The following is a 15,469-nucleotide window of genomic DNA, read 5'->3' on the forward strand; positions in this document are numbered from 1 at the left end:
TTTAAGGAAACTTTAAATATTATTACCGCATTATATTATCAAATGTAATATGACACATCCCCTTCAAGCTAAAGTCATAAGGCATCAGCTTTAATTGTGGAGTGGGGGAAACCCATAGACAATTGCACATTTGCTCTTACATCTTATAAATAAATATATTACTATTTGTGGTGCGTAATAATTTTTAAAAAAATAATTTTAAAATTTTACTTTTATGGAAAAATTAAAAAGTTTTATTGAACCTGTTAACTTTTGTTAAATTGTTCTTCCGTTTATTTAATTTTGTTATCTAAAATGTTTTAAATCTAAGTTTATAAATGTTAGGAATTACCGCATTTTTACCATATCACAATATCAATTGTAATATAACACGTCCCTTTTAAGCTAAAGTCATAGGACATTAGTTTAAATTGTTGGGAGGGGAGACCCTGCGTGGGGGGGGCCCACAGATAATAGCATATTTGCTCTTACATCTAATAAATAAATATCTTACTATTTATGGTGCCTAATAATCTTAAAGAAAATAATTTTAAAAATTTAACTTTTAAGGAAACTTTAAATATTATTACCGTATTATATTATCAAATGTAATATGACACATCCCCTTCAAGCTAAAGTCATAAGACATCAAAAGTTATTTTCTTTAAAATTATTACGCACCACAAATAGTAATATATTTATTTATTAGATGTAAGAGCAAATGTGCAATTATATGTGGGGTCCCCCCTCACAACAATTGAAACTAATGTCTTATGACTTTAGCTTAAAAGGGACGTGTTATATTACATTTGGTATTGTGATATGGTAAAAATGCGGTATTTCCTAACATTTATAAACTTAGATTTAAAATTTTTAGATAAAGTAATTATATAAACGGAAGAGCAATTTAACAAAAGTTAACAGGTTCAATAAAACTTTTTAATTTTTCCATAAAAGTTAAATTTTTAAAATTATTTTCTTTAAAATTATTACGCACCACAAATAGTAATATATTTATTTATAAGATGTAAGAGCAAATGTGCAATAAATTGTGGGTTCCTCTCCACATCACAATTATAGCTGATGTCTTATGACTTTAGCTTGAAGGGGATGTGTCATATTACATTTGATAATATAATACGGTAATAATATTTAAAGTTTCCTTAAAAGTTAAATTTTTAAAATTATTTTCTTTAAGATTATTACGCACCACAAATAGTAAGATATTTATTTATTAGATGTAAGAGCAAATATGCAATTATCTGTGGGGTTCCCCCTCACAACAATTTAAACTAATGTCTTATGACTTTAGCTTAAAAGGGACGTGTTATATTACATTTGATATTGTGATATGGTAAAAATGCGGTAATTCCTAACATTTATAAACTTAGATTTAAAAAAATTTATAATCGAACTGATTTCAACGGAAGAACAATTTAACAAAAGTTAACATGTTCGATAATAATTTTTAAAGTTCCATAAAAACAAAATTTTTAAAATTATTTCTTTTAAAATTATTACGCACCACAAATAATAAGATATTTATTAATAAGATGTAAAAGCAAATGTGCAATTATCTGTGGCGTCTTCCACTAAACAAATTAAGCTAATATCTTATGACTTTAGCTTAAAGGGAACGTGTCATATTACATTTGATAATATGATACTGTTATAATATTTAAAGTTTCTTTAAAAGTTAAATTTTTAAAATTATTTTCTTTAAAGTTATTTTCTTTAAAATTATTACGCACCACAAATAGTAAGATATTTATTTATAAGATGTAAGAGCAAATGTGCAATTATCTGTGGGGTCCCCCCACAAAACATTTTATACTAATGTCTTAGAAGACATGTTTTTTTATTAAAATTCAAAGATACGTAATAGTCTTAGTAAATGTTTATGCATATCTTTTTTCATTTAATAAAATTTATGCTAAACATAATTAAATTATATCGAACCATATTTTATTTATCAAATAAATCTAGTTATATTTATTATGGTTCGAATCTTAGATTTCGAAACATATTTTTATTGTTCGTATATTTATTATGGTTCGAAATCTTAGATTTCGAAACACATTGTTATTATCAATTTTATTATGGTTCGAAATTTTAGATTTCGAAACATATTGTTATTGTCATTATATTTGTTATTATTGTTTTTATTCTTACTAGTCCGAATTTTGGTTCAAAATAACTTTTGTTCTAGTACTTTAAAGGTTTTGAAATTTTAGTATGTTGTTTGTCATAATAAAGTTTTCTGATTCTCATATTTTCAAAATTGAATTATCACTAATTACTAATTAATAGGTGTTTGTTTATTAAAATTTAAAGATCGTTAACAGGTTTTTAAATTTTGGTCAGTTATATATTAAGATATTTATAACTTAAAAATGAATTAAAAATTTAATTTTTATTACTAATTACCAATTAATAGGTGGTTAAAAATTGTTATTAGTTTTTTAAATCTTGGTTAATTGTATATTATGATATGAATTACATAAAAACAAGTTTTAAAATTAATTTTTGCCATCATATTTAAATGCTTGTTTATTCAATATTTATTAAATTTTGTTTATCATATTTAAATGCTTGTTTATTCAATAAAATTTAGGGATTGTAATTTAACCGCAGAACAAAGAAAAATTTTTAATTTTTTAGTCTAATAAATAAAAAAGGTATACGTAATATTTGATTAATTAGTTCAGTTAATATTTTTAATTAAGTAATGTTTATGTATAAATTTTTTTACAATAAAGATTAATTTAAAAAATAATCAAATAATTTCGAACCATTTTTTATTTATCAAATAAATCTAGTATTTTTTTTACATTTAAAGGTTTTTTTTTCCTTATTGCAGAACATTTGACATTTAAAGCAATTTGTCTCCGCACTAAATTGATTTTATATTTAACATATATACTTACGATACCCTCTATACTTATTTACTCCTGGTTAGTTGGAAATTTAGAAAATAAGTGTTGGCCCATAATTCAAATCCTTAACTACCCCTTACCTTATACTCCAATCTTTTTACCCTACTTTTTACAATTTTTTAACTATTTTTACAAATGTTTTACAGTAAAAGTTTAAATAGACATCCACCCAATAAAAAAAGAATCTTCAAAAAAAATGTTTAAATGTTAATTTTTTTTATGAGCGACATGATTCAATATTTATTAATTGTTTGACAGGGCTTTATTATAAACTGGAAATTTAACTAAATACTGATTAATTGTATTTTAACAAGTTTTAATTTAGGTGGCATATTTTTTTCGCATTGTGGTGTATGCCACTTTGTAGTTACATTCACTATCGTTATTACTTTTAAAGCATGCATGTCTTCTGTTTATAAAATAAAAATTTTTAAAATAAAATTTGATAGAATAAGTAGATTTAAAGTTGTTTTTAGTAACTTTGGGTGATTGTTTGTTAACATAAACCTGTAAATATTATTTAGAGAAGTTGTTAAAGTAATTTATTAAGTTTAGCTCACGAAAACTACATTTTACAGTTTATATTTGCAAAATGTAGCTCAAAAATACGTAATTTTACTTTTTTAAATTCAAGTAGAAAATAAAAGTGTTTAAACACATTTTGTATTTATTGGCATTACTTCGAAATTTTTTTTTAATTTGATTTAGCCTTTGTTGTATTTCTTGTAAAATTTCTGTGATTGTCTAATTGCAAAAGTTTGAAACCATTCCAAATTTGAACTTTGACATACCCAGATGCCAGATTGTGCAGAGGTGCAAGGAACAATGGATCCTAACAAAGTTGTCGCTATTTTGGAGGGGACGATGAATCCCACTCTTCGGAAAGAGGCTGAGTCAAAATTAGACGAGGTATAAATTTTTGTTCCAGCAGTTTTTATTTATTTTTAACAATTAAGTTTAACAGTACTATAGCCTATCGGTATATACCAGTCTGGCGAAAAAAAATACTAAGACTGTGTGAGCAAGTGTACAATAATTTTTGATCTTTTTTTTTTTTTTTTTTTTTTTATTTAAAATTTTTAATTGATATGTTAAATACTAAACACAAGATAAAAATGCCACAAATATAGCAATAATAAGCAATAATGCAATAATGCTTTTTTAATTCTTGTGTTAGCATTAAACTTGACAATGTAAAAATTGATTAAAAAGGTATTGATGTCGCATGTGTAGGTTTTTTAGAAACCAAATAATTTTAACGCTAAAGTAAAGCATGCATTTGTTTATTCAAAAAGCTTTTGTGCATGCACACTGCACTACTTCCAACACTGGACCATAGGCCTATACTGTTCAATGTTTTTATAAAGTTACAATGCTTCTGAAACTTTACATTTATTTTAACACACTTTTAAACTTTTAGATGTACAAAATAGTGGGCTTTAGTCCTCTTCTGATGCAGCTAATAATGTCGGAGGACATTCTGTTGGCTGTGCGCCAATCTGGCGCCATCTATCTGAAAAATATGTGCACGCAGTGGTGGCACGACAGGCAAGAAAATGAGGAAGTTTTTAGCATCCACGAAAATGACAGAGCGGTCATTCGGGAAAACATTGTGGAAGCTATTATACATGCACCAGATATAATAAGGTTTGTATACTGTGATTTTTTTGCTTAAATTAGTTAAAAATATGTAGAAGTTATGCACTTTAAAATACCTCTACGAAAATTACATTTTTTTCCGTGTGTAATTTTTAATTTTTTTGACCCTGTAATTTCTCTATTATTTAAGACCTTGAATTTTTACAAAGTTTAAAAATTGTTCACATCTTATTGTAAAGCAAAGTTAAAAGCATGGGTTAGCATATTTCCAATACATGATATATATATACTTTATATTTTTACAGGAACCAGCTCACTGTGATTGTATATAACATAATAAAATACGATTACCCCGGTAAATGGCCTGCGGTGGTGGACAAAATTACTCTACATCTACAAAGTGATAACCACAGAGCTTGGATGGGTGCTCTTTTGACATTGTATCAGCTTGTTAAAAATTACGAGTAAGTTTTTTAACAAAAAAGTACATTTTTCTGAAACAAGTTTAATTAAATTTAATATAAATAAATATTTAAATTATGTAAAAAAATGTGTATGGGCTATATAATATTAGGCAAATTAAAACACTCACAGTTGGCTTCACTACATGAGGTCCTGGGTTTGATCCCAGCTGCTCTTATGCTGTAGCTTCTTTGAGTAAGATGTTATAAACGGTATGATCTTCTGCAGAGCCAACACTTAAAAAGCAGCGTGATTATCGGGCAATTATAATCTATATTATCTCATACTGTCAAAGGCAACCCAAGACTGGGTGAGGTAAATGTTACTCTATGTTAAGGCCGTGAATTCGATTTTCCCACATCAAGGATAAAAATATATACATGTCAAAAAACTTACTATATTATAGGTATAAAAAAGTTGACGAGCGAGCTCCTTTGATCGCTGCAATGAAGATATTTTTGCCTGTGATGTTGCAGCTCTGTAAACAATATCTCAACGACACATCCGCGGTCTCTGTGTTGCTACAAAAGCAATTGTTAAAAATTATTTATTCACTTATACAGGTGTGTATGGTTGTAACAGTTTTTTGAAAATCTTTGTTGTGATTTTTTATTTTTAAAATCAATGTTAATGCAATTTTTGTATTCCTTGTACTTTACGGTCCTCAAGAACAGTTAGGATCACTATGTTTATAAAAAAATTAGAAAAAAAATCCCAAATTTTAGATATTTTTTAAAATTTTATTGTTTATGTTAAGCCTATATATTTTTACCTTTTTTTTAGTACAACCTTCCAATGGAGTTATTCAACGAACAAATTATGGACGAATGGATTAAAATTATGAGTGAAATTATAGGAAGAGGGGTACCTGAAGACACTTTGCAGGTAAACTGATTTGTAAAGAAAAGATAATTTATTTTTGTAGTTATTAAATAGAATAAACTTCTAAAAGTTAGTATAACTTATGTTTTAAGCCTGCTTTGCTGTTACCATTTTGTCAACTTAAAAACAAACTTAAAATTAATATTTTGGTAAAATTTAAGGTCAATTTTTTTTTAGGTTGATGAATTAGAAAGATCGGAGTTGCCTTGGTGGAAATGTAAAAAATGGGCAATTCATATTCTAGCTAGAATCTTTGAACGGTAAATAAATAAAACAAAATTTGTTGATATATTAATTTGGGTAGCCTATGCTTTATTTTTTGTCTATGCTATTGAAAATATAGTGTGTTTAAGTAGGCTATATTTATATCAAATTATTTTTTATTTTTTTTTTAAGATACGGAAGCCCTGGCAGCGTTTCCAAAGAATATAACGATTTCTCAGAATTTTTTTTGAAACGATACACAGGTATAAATTATGCCCATAAAAATTTTTATTTGCTATTTTCTACGTTCATTTATAACTGATTACGAATTACATAATGTATAAAAGCACTTTGTTTTAATTGTAAAATTTGATTAGTTGCAATTTTTTGTATGTATATCATTGTTGAAAAGGTCTATTGTTTGTTTTACTTTGGAAAACTAACAAAACATATTTATTTATTTTCTAGCTGTTAATAACTGATATTTAGTTGTGAATCAAATTAAAGTTAAAAATTTTATTGAATTTTCGGAAATATTAACTTTAATTTTTTTAAACATTTGAAGTGTATTATGTATATATTAAAGTTTTAACGCAGTAAAATATTCTATATTAAATTTTTTTTTACGTTTTAGTTGGAATATTGCAAGTCATATTAAAAGTATTGGATGGGTACAGACACAAGGAATATGTTGCACAGAGGGTGCTACAACAAGCTTTACACTTTCTAGAACAATCTGTCAGTCATGCTCACACATGGAAACTGATGAAAGGTGTCTATCAGGTGAAGAGAAATATTAAGAATCAAAATTTTTTGATTTGTTGTTGTAAATTATAAATTTTGACAGATTAATAATAGTTTTGTGCCTGAAAATTATGACAGGTTTCAATAGGAGAAATAAATCGATGTTTATTTGTGTTAAATTATTTAAAACAACTATATATATATAAAAAACTGTAATGTGTTTTTACAAAAATTAATTATTTTTATTTTTTTATATTTGTTTATCCTCAATGTGGAAAGATTAATTTCACAACCTATACATAAACATCAGTTAACCCAAGCTAGTTTCTAGTAGCCTTTAGCCGTTATATTGTAGATTATAATTGCCAAGTAATTAAGCCGTTGATTAAATGTTGGCTCAGCAGAGTGGAATACTGATTATAGCCACTTACTTAAAGGCACTACCGCATAAGAGCAGTAGGGATTGAACTTGGAACCTCATGAAGCAAAGCCAAGTGTTCTGACTACAAACCACCATTTTTTAATTTTTTTTCAACATTTATAGGATTTAGGTTTATTTTATTTTTAAATTTTTTAGGACATATTAAAGGACATCATTTTTCCTCTGATGTGCTTCACTGACGAAGATCAAGAAGTTTGGGAGGATGATCCACATGAGTACATCCGGATGAAATTTGGTGCGTAAACAAATTAAGTTCATATTTTTTATTTTAAATTTTCTGCATTTAATTTTTGCATAACATAATCTTAAGGTAAACAATTTAATTTTTACTGTAAAAAAGGTGTGGTTTAAATTGTATGACCATTACTGCTATATTGACTTAGAATGAATTTAAACCTTATTGAATTAGTAACAATAGCAAAAACACCTCACTTGTACTAAATAGTCTTTGAGTCTATTACATATGTACTGCACAATTTAATTGAAAATTATGTTTTGTATATTTAAATATTTTAGATGTATTTGAAGATTTTCTATCTCCATCTAGCGCAGCAAAATGTCTTCTCTATTCTGCTTGCTCAAAACGTAAACAGGTTTTACAACGAACCATGAGTTTTTGCTACACGTAAGTGTTACTCTATCTACTTTATTTAAAGACTGGCAGCGTGGTGTAGTGGTTAAAACACTTGGCTTCACTACATTTGGTGCTGAGCTCGATTTCAACTTCTCTCAAGCTGTAGCACGCCTGAGTAAGGAGCTATACGGTATGATAAACTCTTGCTGACTTGGTCAGAGTAACTGATGTTATTTTATGTTAAGATCGTGAAGTCGACCTTTCTACATCGAGGATAAATAAATGTAAAAAAAGGAATAATTTTTAATTTATTTTTGGTTTTAATTTTTTTAGTGTTCTTACGGAGTCTCCCAACACAACGAGCGAAGCTGCACGGAGGAAAGACGGAGCTCTTCACATCATCGGTGCACTCGGAGAGACCCTTCTGAAGAAAAAGATCTACAAAGATCAGATTGAGCTTCTTGTAACAACTCATGTTCTTCCAGGGATTGGAAGCCAATATGGATACATGCGAGCAAGGGTAAGGAAATTATTTTCATTTCTTCCATGGTAATTTTTTTTTGATGTAAAAGGCCGCCTTAGCTTAAATATAGAGTAGTATTGATCTTTTTAACCTAAATTCAAATAGACATTGGTAGTTGGGGATAAAATTGATTATGATTTTATTATTATTTTTTTGCTGATTGGTTTATAGATTAGCAAGCTTTTGTATTGTTTGTGATGCCTTACTTAGGGTTCTACTGCATAAAGGAAGTGGGAATCAAACTCAGGACCTCATTTAGTGAAGCCAAGTGTTATAATACCATTGCATGCTGCAATAAAACCAGTTGTGTATAATAAATGTGTAATTTTAAACGATTAAAAATGTTTTTTTACAAATTTACCTGTCTTTTTATTCAAAAAAAAAAGAAAAATCAAATTTTGATATCAAACCCCTTTCTCTTTAGTCATGCTGGGTAATTCAACACTTTAGCGAAGCAAAATTTCGCAAAAAAGAAAACATTATCATGATCAGCGAAGCCTTAAAACAAATTCTAGTCGCCGATCCGGAGTTGCCGGTCAGAGTCGAAGCAGCAATGGCACTGCAGGCTTTCTTAGCAGAACAGGAAATTGCAGAGAAACATTTCATTCCAGAAGTCAGAACAATTATTCAAGGTGAATTTAAAAATTTTTGAAAATAATAATTTTTAAAAAATTTTAAATTTTAAAATTTGATTCAATAAAAAAAATGATCTTTTATAGTTAATAGCCCTTTGGTCGAAATTTTAATTGTCGAAAGATGGTCACAAGTCGTAATACTCAACTAATTTTTGCCTACAATAATTAATTTACCCACACACCACAAACGGCAGTTTTTTTATTTTGCAGGCCTATATTTGGTCGTCTATATAGTCCACTAAGCTCTTTAATATATATTTTAAATTAATTTTTTTTTTAATTTTAAATTTGTTTTACTTTTAGCCTTACTTCAGCTAGTACACGAAACAGAAAATGACGATTTAACCACCGTTGTACAAAAAATTATTTGTTTGTATTGTGAGCATGTTATTCCATATGCCGTTGAAATCACACAAAACTTGGTAAATGTTTTCGATTTTTTTTAAATGTTTTGTTTTAAACTGCTTTAAAGTAAAACAATTAAAATTTAAATTTGTTATTCTTTCGTTTAGGAAATTTTTTTTGTTTTTTATTTTTAAATTGATAATTTTTACCATAAAAAGTATCTACATTTAGTTTTTTGGGTTAATTAAAGTTGTTGGTGTTCAATATAAACAACTAAATATTTATAAAAAGGCAATTAACTTAAAAATTAAAAAAATAAGTTATTAAAATAATTAAAAAAAAATTGCAAAAACAAATCTTTTTTTATTTGTTTTAAAAAAAATGTTTTTTTGGAGACAATAAAAATAAATTGAAACACAAATTAAAAAAAATATTTGTTAAAATAAATATAAAAAAACAGGAAAGTTTCAAAATAATTTTTTTTCCTTTTTAATATTTTTTAAAAAATTATTTTTTTCAGACCATGACATTCCTTAAAGTTGTTGAGAGTTGTAACAACGGAGATGCCGATGCCGACGACGGAACTGGCGAGGATAAAGCTGTGACAGCGATGGGCATTCTTAGCACAATCGAGACCATCCTTGAGATGATGGAAGAGGAGAGAGACATCACTGTCAAGTTGGAGGAGATTATTGCTCCTCTTATTGCACACATCCTCAAGAACAGAATTATCGGTTCCTCCTTAAAAATATTTAAAAAAAAATGTTTTGTTAAAAATTTTTTAAAAATTATTTTTTTTTTAATTTAATTTTTTTTCCATTTTAAATTTATTTTTCCCTTTCTCCTACAGATTATTATGAGGAGATATTCTCTCTTATGCACTCTCTCACATGTCAAGCTATATCTTTACCCATGTGGGATGCATTGCCTTTAATCTGCCAAGTTTTTCAGGTTTAAAACTCAATTTATCAATTTTAAAATAATATATATTCTCTTATGGTGAAAGTATATAAAAAGCCCTAAAATAAAACAAGGAACAATAATTTTAGCTGGCATTTTTTTAACTGGCAAATTTTAATTTTGTGTTTATTTTGAATTTCAAGGACGATGGTTTTGACTACTTTGTCGAAATGATGCCTTGCCTTCACAACTACTCCACAATTGGGTCACAACACTTACTTGCCAACCCTAATTACTTAGAGGCTATCTTTACAATGTGCAAAACGGTAATTTTTGTTTTTATTTAGTTTTTTAACTAAGAATTTATTTAATTAGATAGCATTGTGTAGTGGTCAAAACACGCTACATACGGCTACACTACGCGAGGTCTTGGGTTTGGGCCCACTACCCTCATGCTGTAGCACCACGAACTTCTGTTAAGCCAATACTAAATAAGCAGCTTAATTATTGGACATATACAATATTTAATATTCCAAACTACCAAAGGCAACTTGAAACTGATTTGGAGTAACTGATGTAATTTTATGTTTAGGTCAAGGATAAATTAAAATATAAAAAAAAATTAAATATATAAAAAGGAAAAGGCAAAAAGGGAATTTTTGTTAAAGAAAAGTGCAAATTTGTATGGGTACAGAAATTGTGGTTAATTTTAAGAATAATGGGATTGTCAGTCTCATAGGGGACATTTTTTGAGTTTATTTAAAACTGTAAAATATGTATATACATTTTAATTCCAACTTTACGATTTTTTTAGCTTTTTTGTTTGGTCTAAATAATTGTTCTTTTTAATATATCTAAATTGTAATGCAGGTAATGGAAAAGGATTCTGGGGAAGATGCTGAATGTCATGCAGCTAAATTAATTGAGGTTATTATTCTTCAATGTAAAGGACAAATTGATCAGGTAATATTTTAGCCTAAAAACTTTAATAAATATTTAATTATATGGTAAAGAATCTAATGATAACTAATTTTAAATTTTTTTGTTTTTATTTTTTTTAAGTGTTGAAGATTTTGTATTTGAATAACTATTACAATATAATTTTCTTTAAAAGTTAAAAATACTATTTTTTTTATATTTTGTTTATTTTTTCAGTGCATCCCCCCGTTTGTTGAAGCAGCATTGGCGAGACTAACCAAAGAAGTTAAGACGAGTGAATTAAGAACAATGTGCCTACAAGTTGTAAGTATTTCAAAATAGTTTTTAACAAGTAGATATATTTTTTTTGTATTTGTTTATTCTTAATGTGAAAAGGTCGACTTCATGGCTTAAACATTAAGTAATACCAGTTTTCTTGACCCAGTTTTAAGTTGCCTTTGATAGTTCGAATTTTATAGATAATAATTGCTTAAAAATTAAACCATTAATTGGTTTGGTGTTAGCAAAAGTTTGTACCATTTATAAATTCTTATTTAAGGATGCTACAGCATACAAGGCAATAAGAATCAAACCCTGGACCTTACGTAATAAACCCAAGAGTGTTAACCACTACACCATGCAGCCTTTTATTTGCATTTGATTTATTTTTTTTTGAAATTTAGATTATTGTGGTTTTTTTTTATTAAGCTAATATAGGCACATTTAACGTCATCGTAAAGTTATTGGAAAAATATAATTGCACTAGCAATAAATCTACATTTTTTTCTTTTTTAAAAGGTGATAGCAGCCCTGTATTACAACCCAATATTATTGATTCAAACTCTCAACAACATGAGATTTCCCAATACAACAGAAGCTATTTCTGAGCAGTTTTTTAGGCAATGGGTTGACGACGTCGACTGCTTTTTAGGGTAAATATGTGTATTTTTTTACTAAATAGTTGATGGCTTGACCTACGGTTCCAAATTTAATTGTCGTAATTGCTGTAATTTACATGCGTATCACAAACGACAGTTTTAGATATTTTGTAGGCCTATAAATTGGATATATATATGTATATATTGTCCACTAAGCTTTATAGATTTTTTTCTTCCTAATAACTAGAATCTTGCAACAGATTTTTTTTAGTATGTTTATGTAAAAAATTAATAAATTAATTTAAAAATTTTAATTTTTTTATAACAGACTGTAAAATTTGTAACATTTTTTGTCGAACTACTTTTAAAACTTGATTACTGTTTTTAGAATTCATGATAGAAGGGTATGCGTGTTAGGCTTATGTACACTCATGGACTTACAAAATAGACCTGATTGTATTAACGAGCTCACATCAAGGCTCTTACCTTCTCTCATCATGCTACTACAAGGCCTTGTCAGAGCTTATAAGGGTTAGTTAAATATTTTTTCTTTATTTAAATTTCTAAAAAAATAAAAAACACAAAAAAAAATTTTGTCAATTTTTTTGGGTAAATTTTTTTCTTAAATTTTTTTTAATAGTGAGAGGAGAAGAGGCGGCTAGCTCCAACAGCGACTCTTCCGATGAAGAAGACGAAGATGAGGATCAGGTTTATGAGCAACAGGAGCTAGCATCAGATGAAGATGAGGTGGATGAAGAATCGGCAGAGTACCTCGAAATGTTGGAGAAAAAGGTAAATACTTTATTTAAAGGGTAAATACTTTTTTTTATAAATAAAAACATTCAAATAAATAATAATTTTTTATTAAATTTTGTAAATTATAATTTTCCTTACTTTTTATTTTCTTTGACAGAAATAAAAATTCCTAAATAATTACCAATATTATAGTCAGCCGCATTATGGTAACCTAATTTGAGAATCTAGATATTTTAAGGACGTTATAATAGCTAATAGTTTACAGTTAAAAAAATTAAGCTGTAAGAGGTTTAGTAATAAGTAATATTACATTGAAAATTAGATTCTATTTTAGTCAGGAAAAATATAAAAAATAAAAATTTTTTATGCAAAAAATATAAAATTAAGGAGAATAATGACGAGGATTCAATTTACTCGGATGAGGAGACAGATTTGGAGAGTTTCGGATCAAAGCTAGAGGCAGATGCAGATGACGTTGAGGAGTTCTCGATCTTTAAGAAGGCGATGACTGGTAATTTTGAGAGCTAGAAAAATTAAAAAAATTTTTTGCAGGTTGACATTTTTTGCAGGCAGTTGCACTAGTTGTTACAATTTATAAGAAAAAGTAAAAGTGTCTTATCCCTATCCAAGATAACAGTTTAACAGACAGCACACAACATAAGTACAGAATACCTAAAAATACACATTTCTCCTTTTTCTTATTTCTTTTTCTTTTTTTTTTAATAAAATTGCGACTATTTTCGTATAAAGTCAGTTTTAGCGTATACAGCAAAAGGATACGAGCAGAAATATATATAAAAATAGCTTGAGTTTTTTTCTTAGTGACTTTTAACCACCAATTCTTAAATCTTCCACTCTTAAAAACTAAGATATCTTTAATTTCTTTTCCTACCTTTTTTTTCCTTTCTTACCAAAATAAAAATTTAAAAAAATACTGACACGAAAATTTTCTGGCAACTCTGAAACAGGCAGGACTCGGAGACGACGAAGACGATCTAAAGGAGGACGGGGAGACAATGTTGGAAGTGTTTGCTTCCTCTTTGGAAGAAGATACTAATGTTGATGAGTTTATGGCGTTTAAAATTGTTTTAACGAGTAAGAAAGCAGAGCACAACAATTTTTTCCACAAAGTTTAAAACATTTTTTTATATGTTAAAAGTAGCATGGTGTAGTAGGTAACAAACACACTTGACTTTACTACGTAAGGTGCCGGGTTCGATTTCCATTGCTCTAATGCTGTAGCACCCTTAAGTTAGGCGCCATAAACGGTATAAACTCCTGTTAAGCTAGCACTTAATCAACAGCTAAAGTATTGGTCAATCATATTTTTCAATATCCTAAACTGCGAAAGGCAACTCAATATTGGGTCGAGGTGACTGATGTTGCTCTATGTTTAGGTCGTGAACAAAATTAAAGAAAATCTGGTAATAAACGATATTTAACGATCTTATTTTTTAGCGTTGGAGTCACGTGACCCTGCCTGGTACGCCGCATTAACTGCCGGTTTGTCGCAGGAGCAACGAAAATCAATTCAAGATATTTACGTGCTAGCCGATCAACGAATGGCAGCTGCAGGTAAACAACTAACTTATTCTCTTATTGTGATGTTGGCTTATTGTCCTATCTTTGGGCACGGGGTTCGAATCTTGACCCAGGAAATTTCTAAATTTTTTTAATGTTTTTTTTAATTAGTTAGAATTTTAATTGTAAGCAGTGAGAATCAAACCAGCGGCTAGAGACAAAATTTCTTGAGAGAAATAATTTTTAACTCTATTTTCTTAAGTTGCTTCTTGGATTTAAAGTCAAATATTTTTTATTGCTTTAGAATCTAAGAGAATTGAAAAAACAGGAGGTTACCAATTTGCAACCACAAACGTCCCGACGACCTTTAATTTTGCAACAGGGCGCCCAGCGACCCTGTCACCATAAAAAACAACTTTGTTTTGTTTATTTATTTACTGTTCCAATAGTTAGGTGCCTGTGTTTTTACCGTGTATTGTAGGGTTATAAATGGTTAATTTTGAAAAAAAAAATTTAAGTGAAAAATTTTTTTTTAAAGCCAAATCGATACTTCACTTATTTCCAAAAGATGTTTTTTAAATTGGTATTTGAGCATACTTACTTTCGGTTAGGATGGTCTGCTTAAATATAAAAATACCGTACTGCCTTAACCCAGTCATGTAGTACATACTTTGTTTTTTTGTACTGATTTTTGTTTAGAGTATAGATGATTTGGTTGTTTAGGTATCGCATTAACTTTTTCTTGTAAATTTTTGGTAAGAATTTGGCTATAATACCTTCTGTAATACGACCATATTTATTGTTTAAAAACTGCCGTTGATTAAAGTGTTAATAACAGTTTTTTTAGACGTTATTGCAATAGGTATTTATATCAAAATTGACATTGTGTTATACCAAACAGTTTAGTAAGGCAACATCTTTGAGCTCAATTTTTTGGCGATTTATCCGTTGCCATTTTATACGTATTTATTCTACCTAGCTTTTTTAGTCGGCTTCTGTTAGAAAATAGATCCTGTTTAGTCAATTCGGATTTTATACGATTGGTTATTTAAGTTTTTTTTCGTGTGTACATATAAAACTATTTTCTTGCTTGCATGTGTTATGTTAATTGATTGAAATTTATTTAAAACTTGTAAAAAATTGTGTTTTTTTTAAAGGAGAATAGCTACAT

The 15,469-nt window shown here is 28.1% G+C and overlaps 1 protein-coding gene across 1 annotated transcript; it reads left to right on the plus strand.

Annotated features, from left to right (window-relative positions):
• The first annotated feature begins 3,630 nt into the window (after positions 1-3,630).
• On the plus strand, positions 3,631-15,388 carry LOC145754562 (importin-7-like). Its single transcript, XM_082570636.1, has 24 exons — positions 3,631-3,824; positions 4,336-4,562; positions 4,820-4,978; positions 5,383-5,539; positions 5,760-5,861; positions 6,036-6,118; positions 6,255-6,325; positions 6,697-6,845; positions 7,384-7,483; positions 7,765-7,873; positions 8,156-8,342; positions 8,770-8,977; positions 9,284-9,402; positions 9,846-10,059; positions 10,176-10,276; positions 10,429-10,551; positions 11,096-11,188; positions 11,381-11,467; positions 11,942-12,075; positions 12,410-12,552; positions 12,662-12,813; positions 13,746-13,872; positions 14,236-14,352; positions 14,603-15,388. Exons 1-24 carry the CDS (start codon positions 3,711-3,713, stop codon positions 14,704-14,706), a joined length of 3,180 nt encoding a protein of 1,059 aa, XP_082426762.1. The 5' UTR covers positions 3,631-3,710; the 3' UTR covers positions 14,707-15,388.
• The last annotated feature ends 81 nt before the right edge of the window (positions 15,389-15,469 follow it).

This window comes from Corella eumyota, chromosome 6, assembly GCF_963082875.1.
Source record: "Corella eumyota chromosome 6, kaCorEumy4.1, whole genome shotgun sequence".
NCBI classification, from domain to species: Eukaryota; Metazoa; Chordata; class Ascidiacea; order Phlebobranchia; family Corellidae; genus Corella; species Corella eumyota.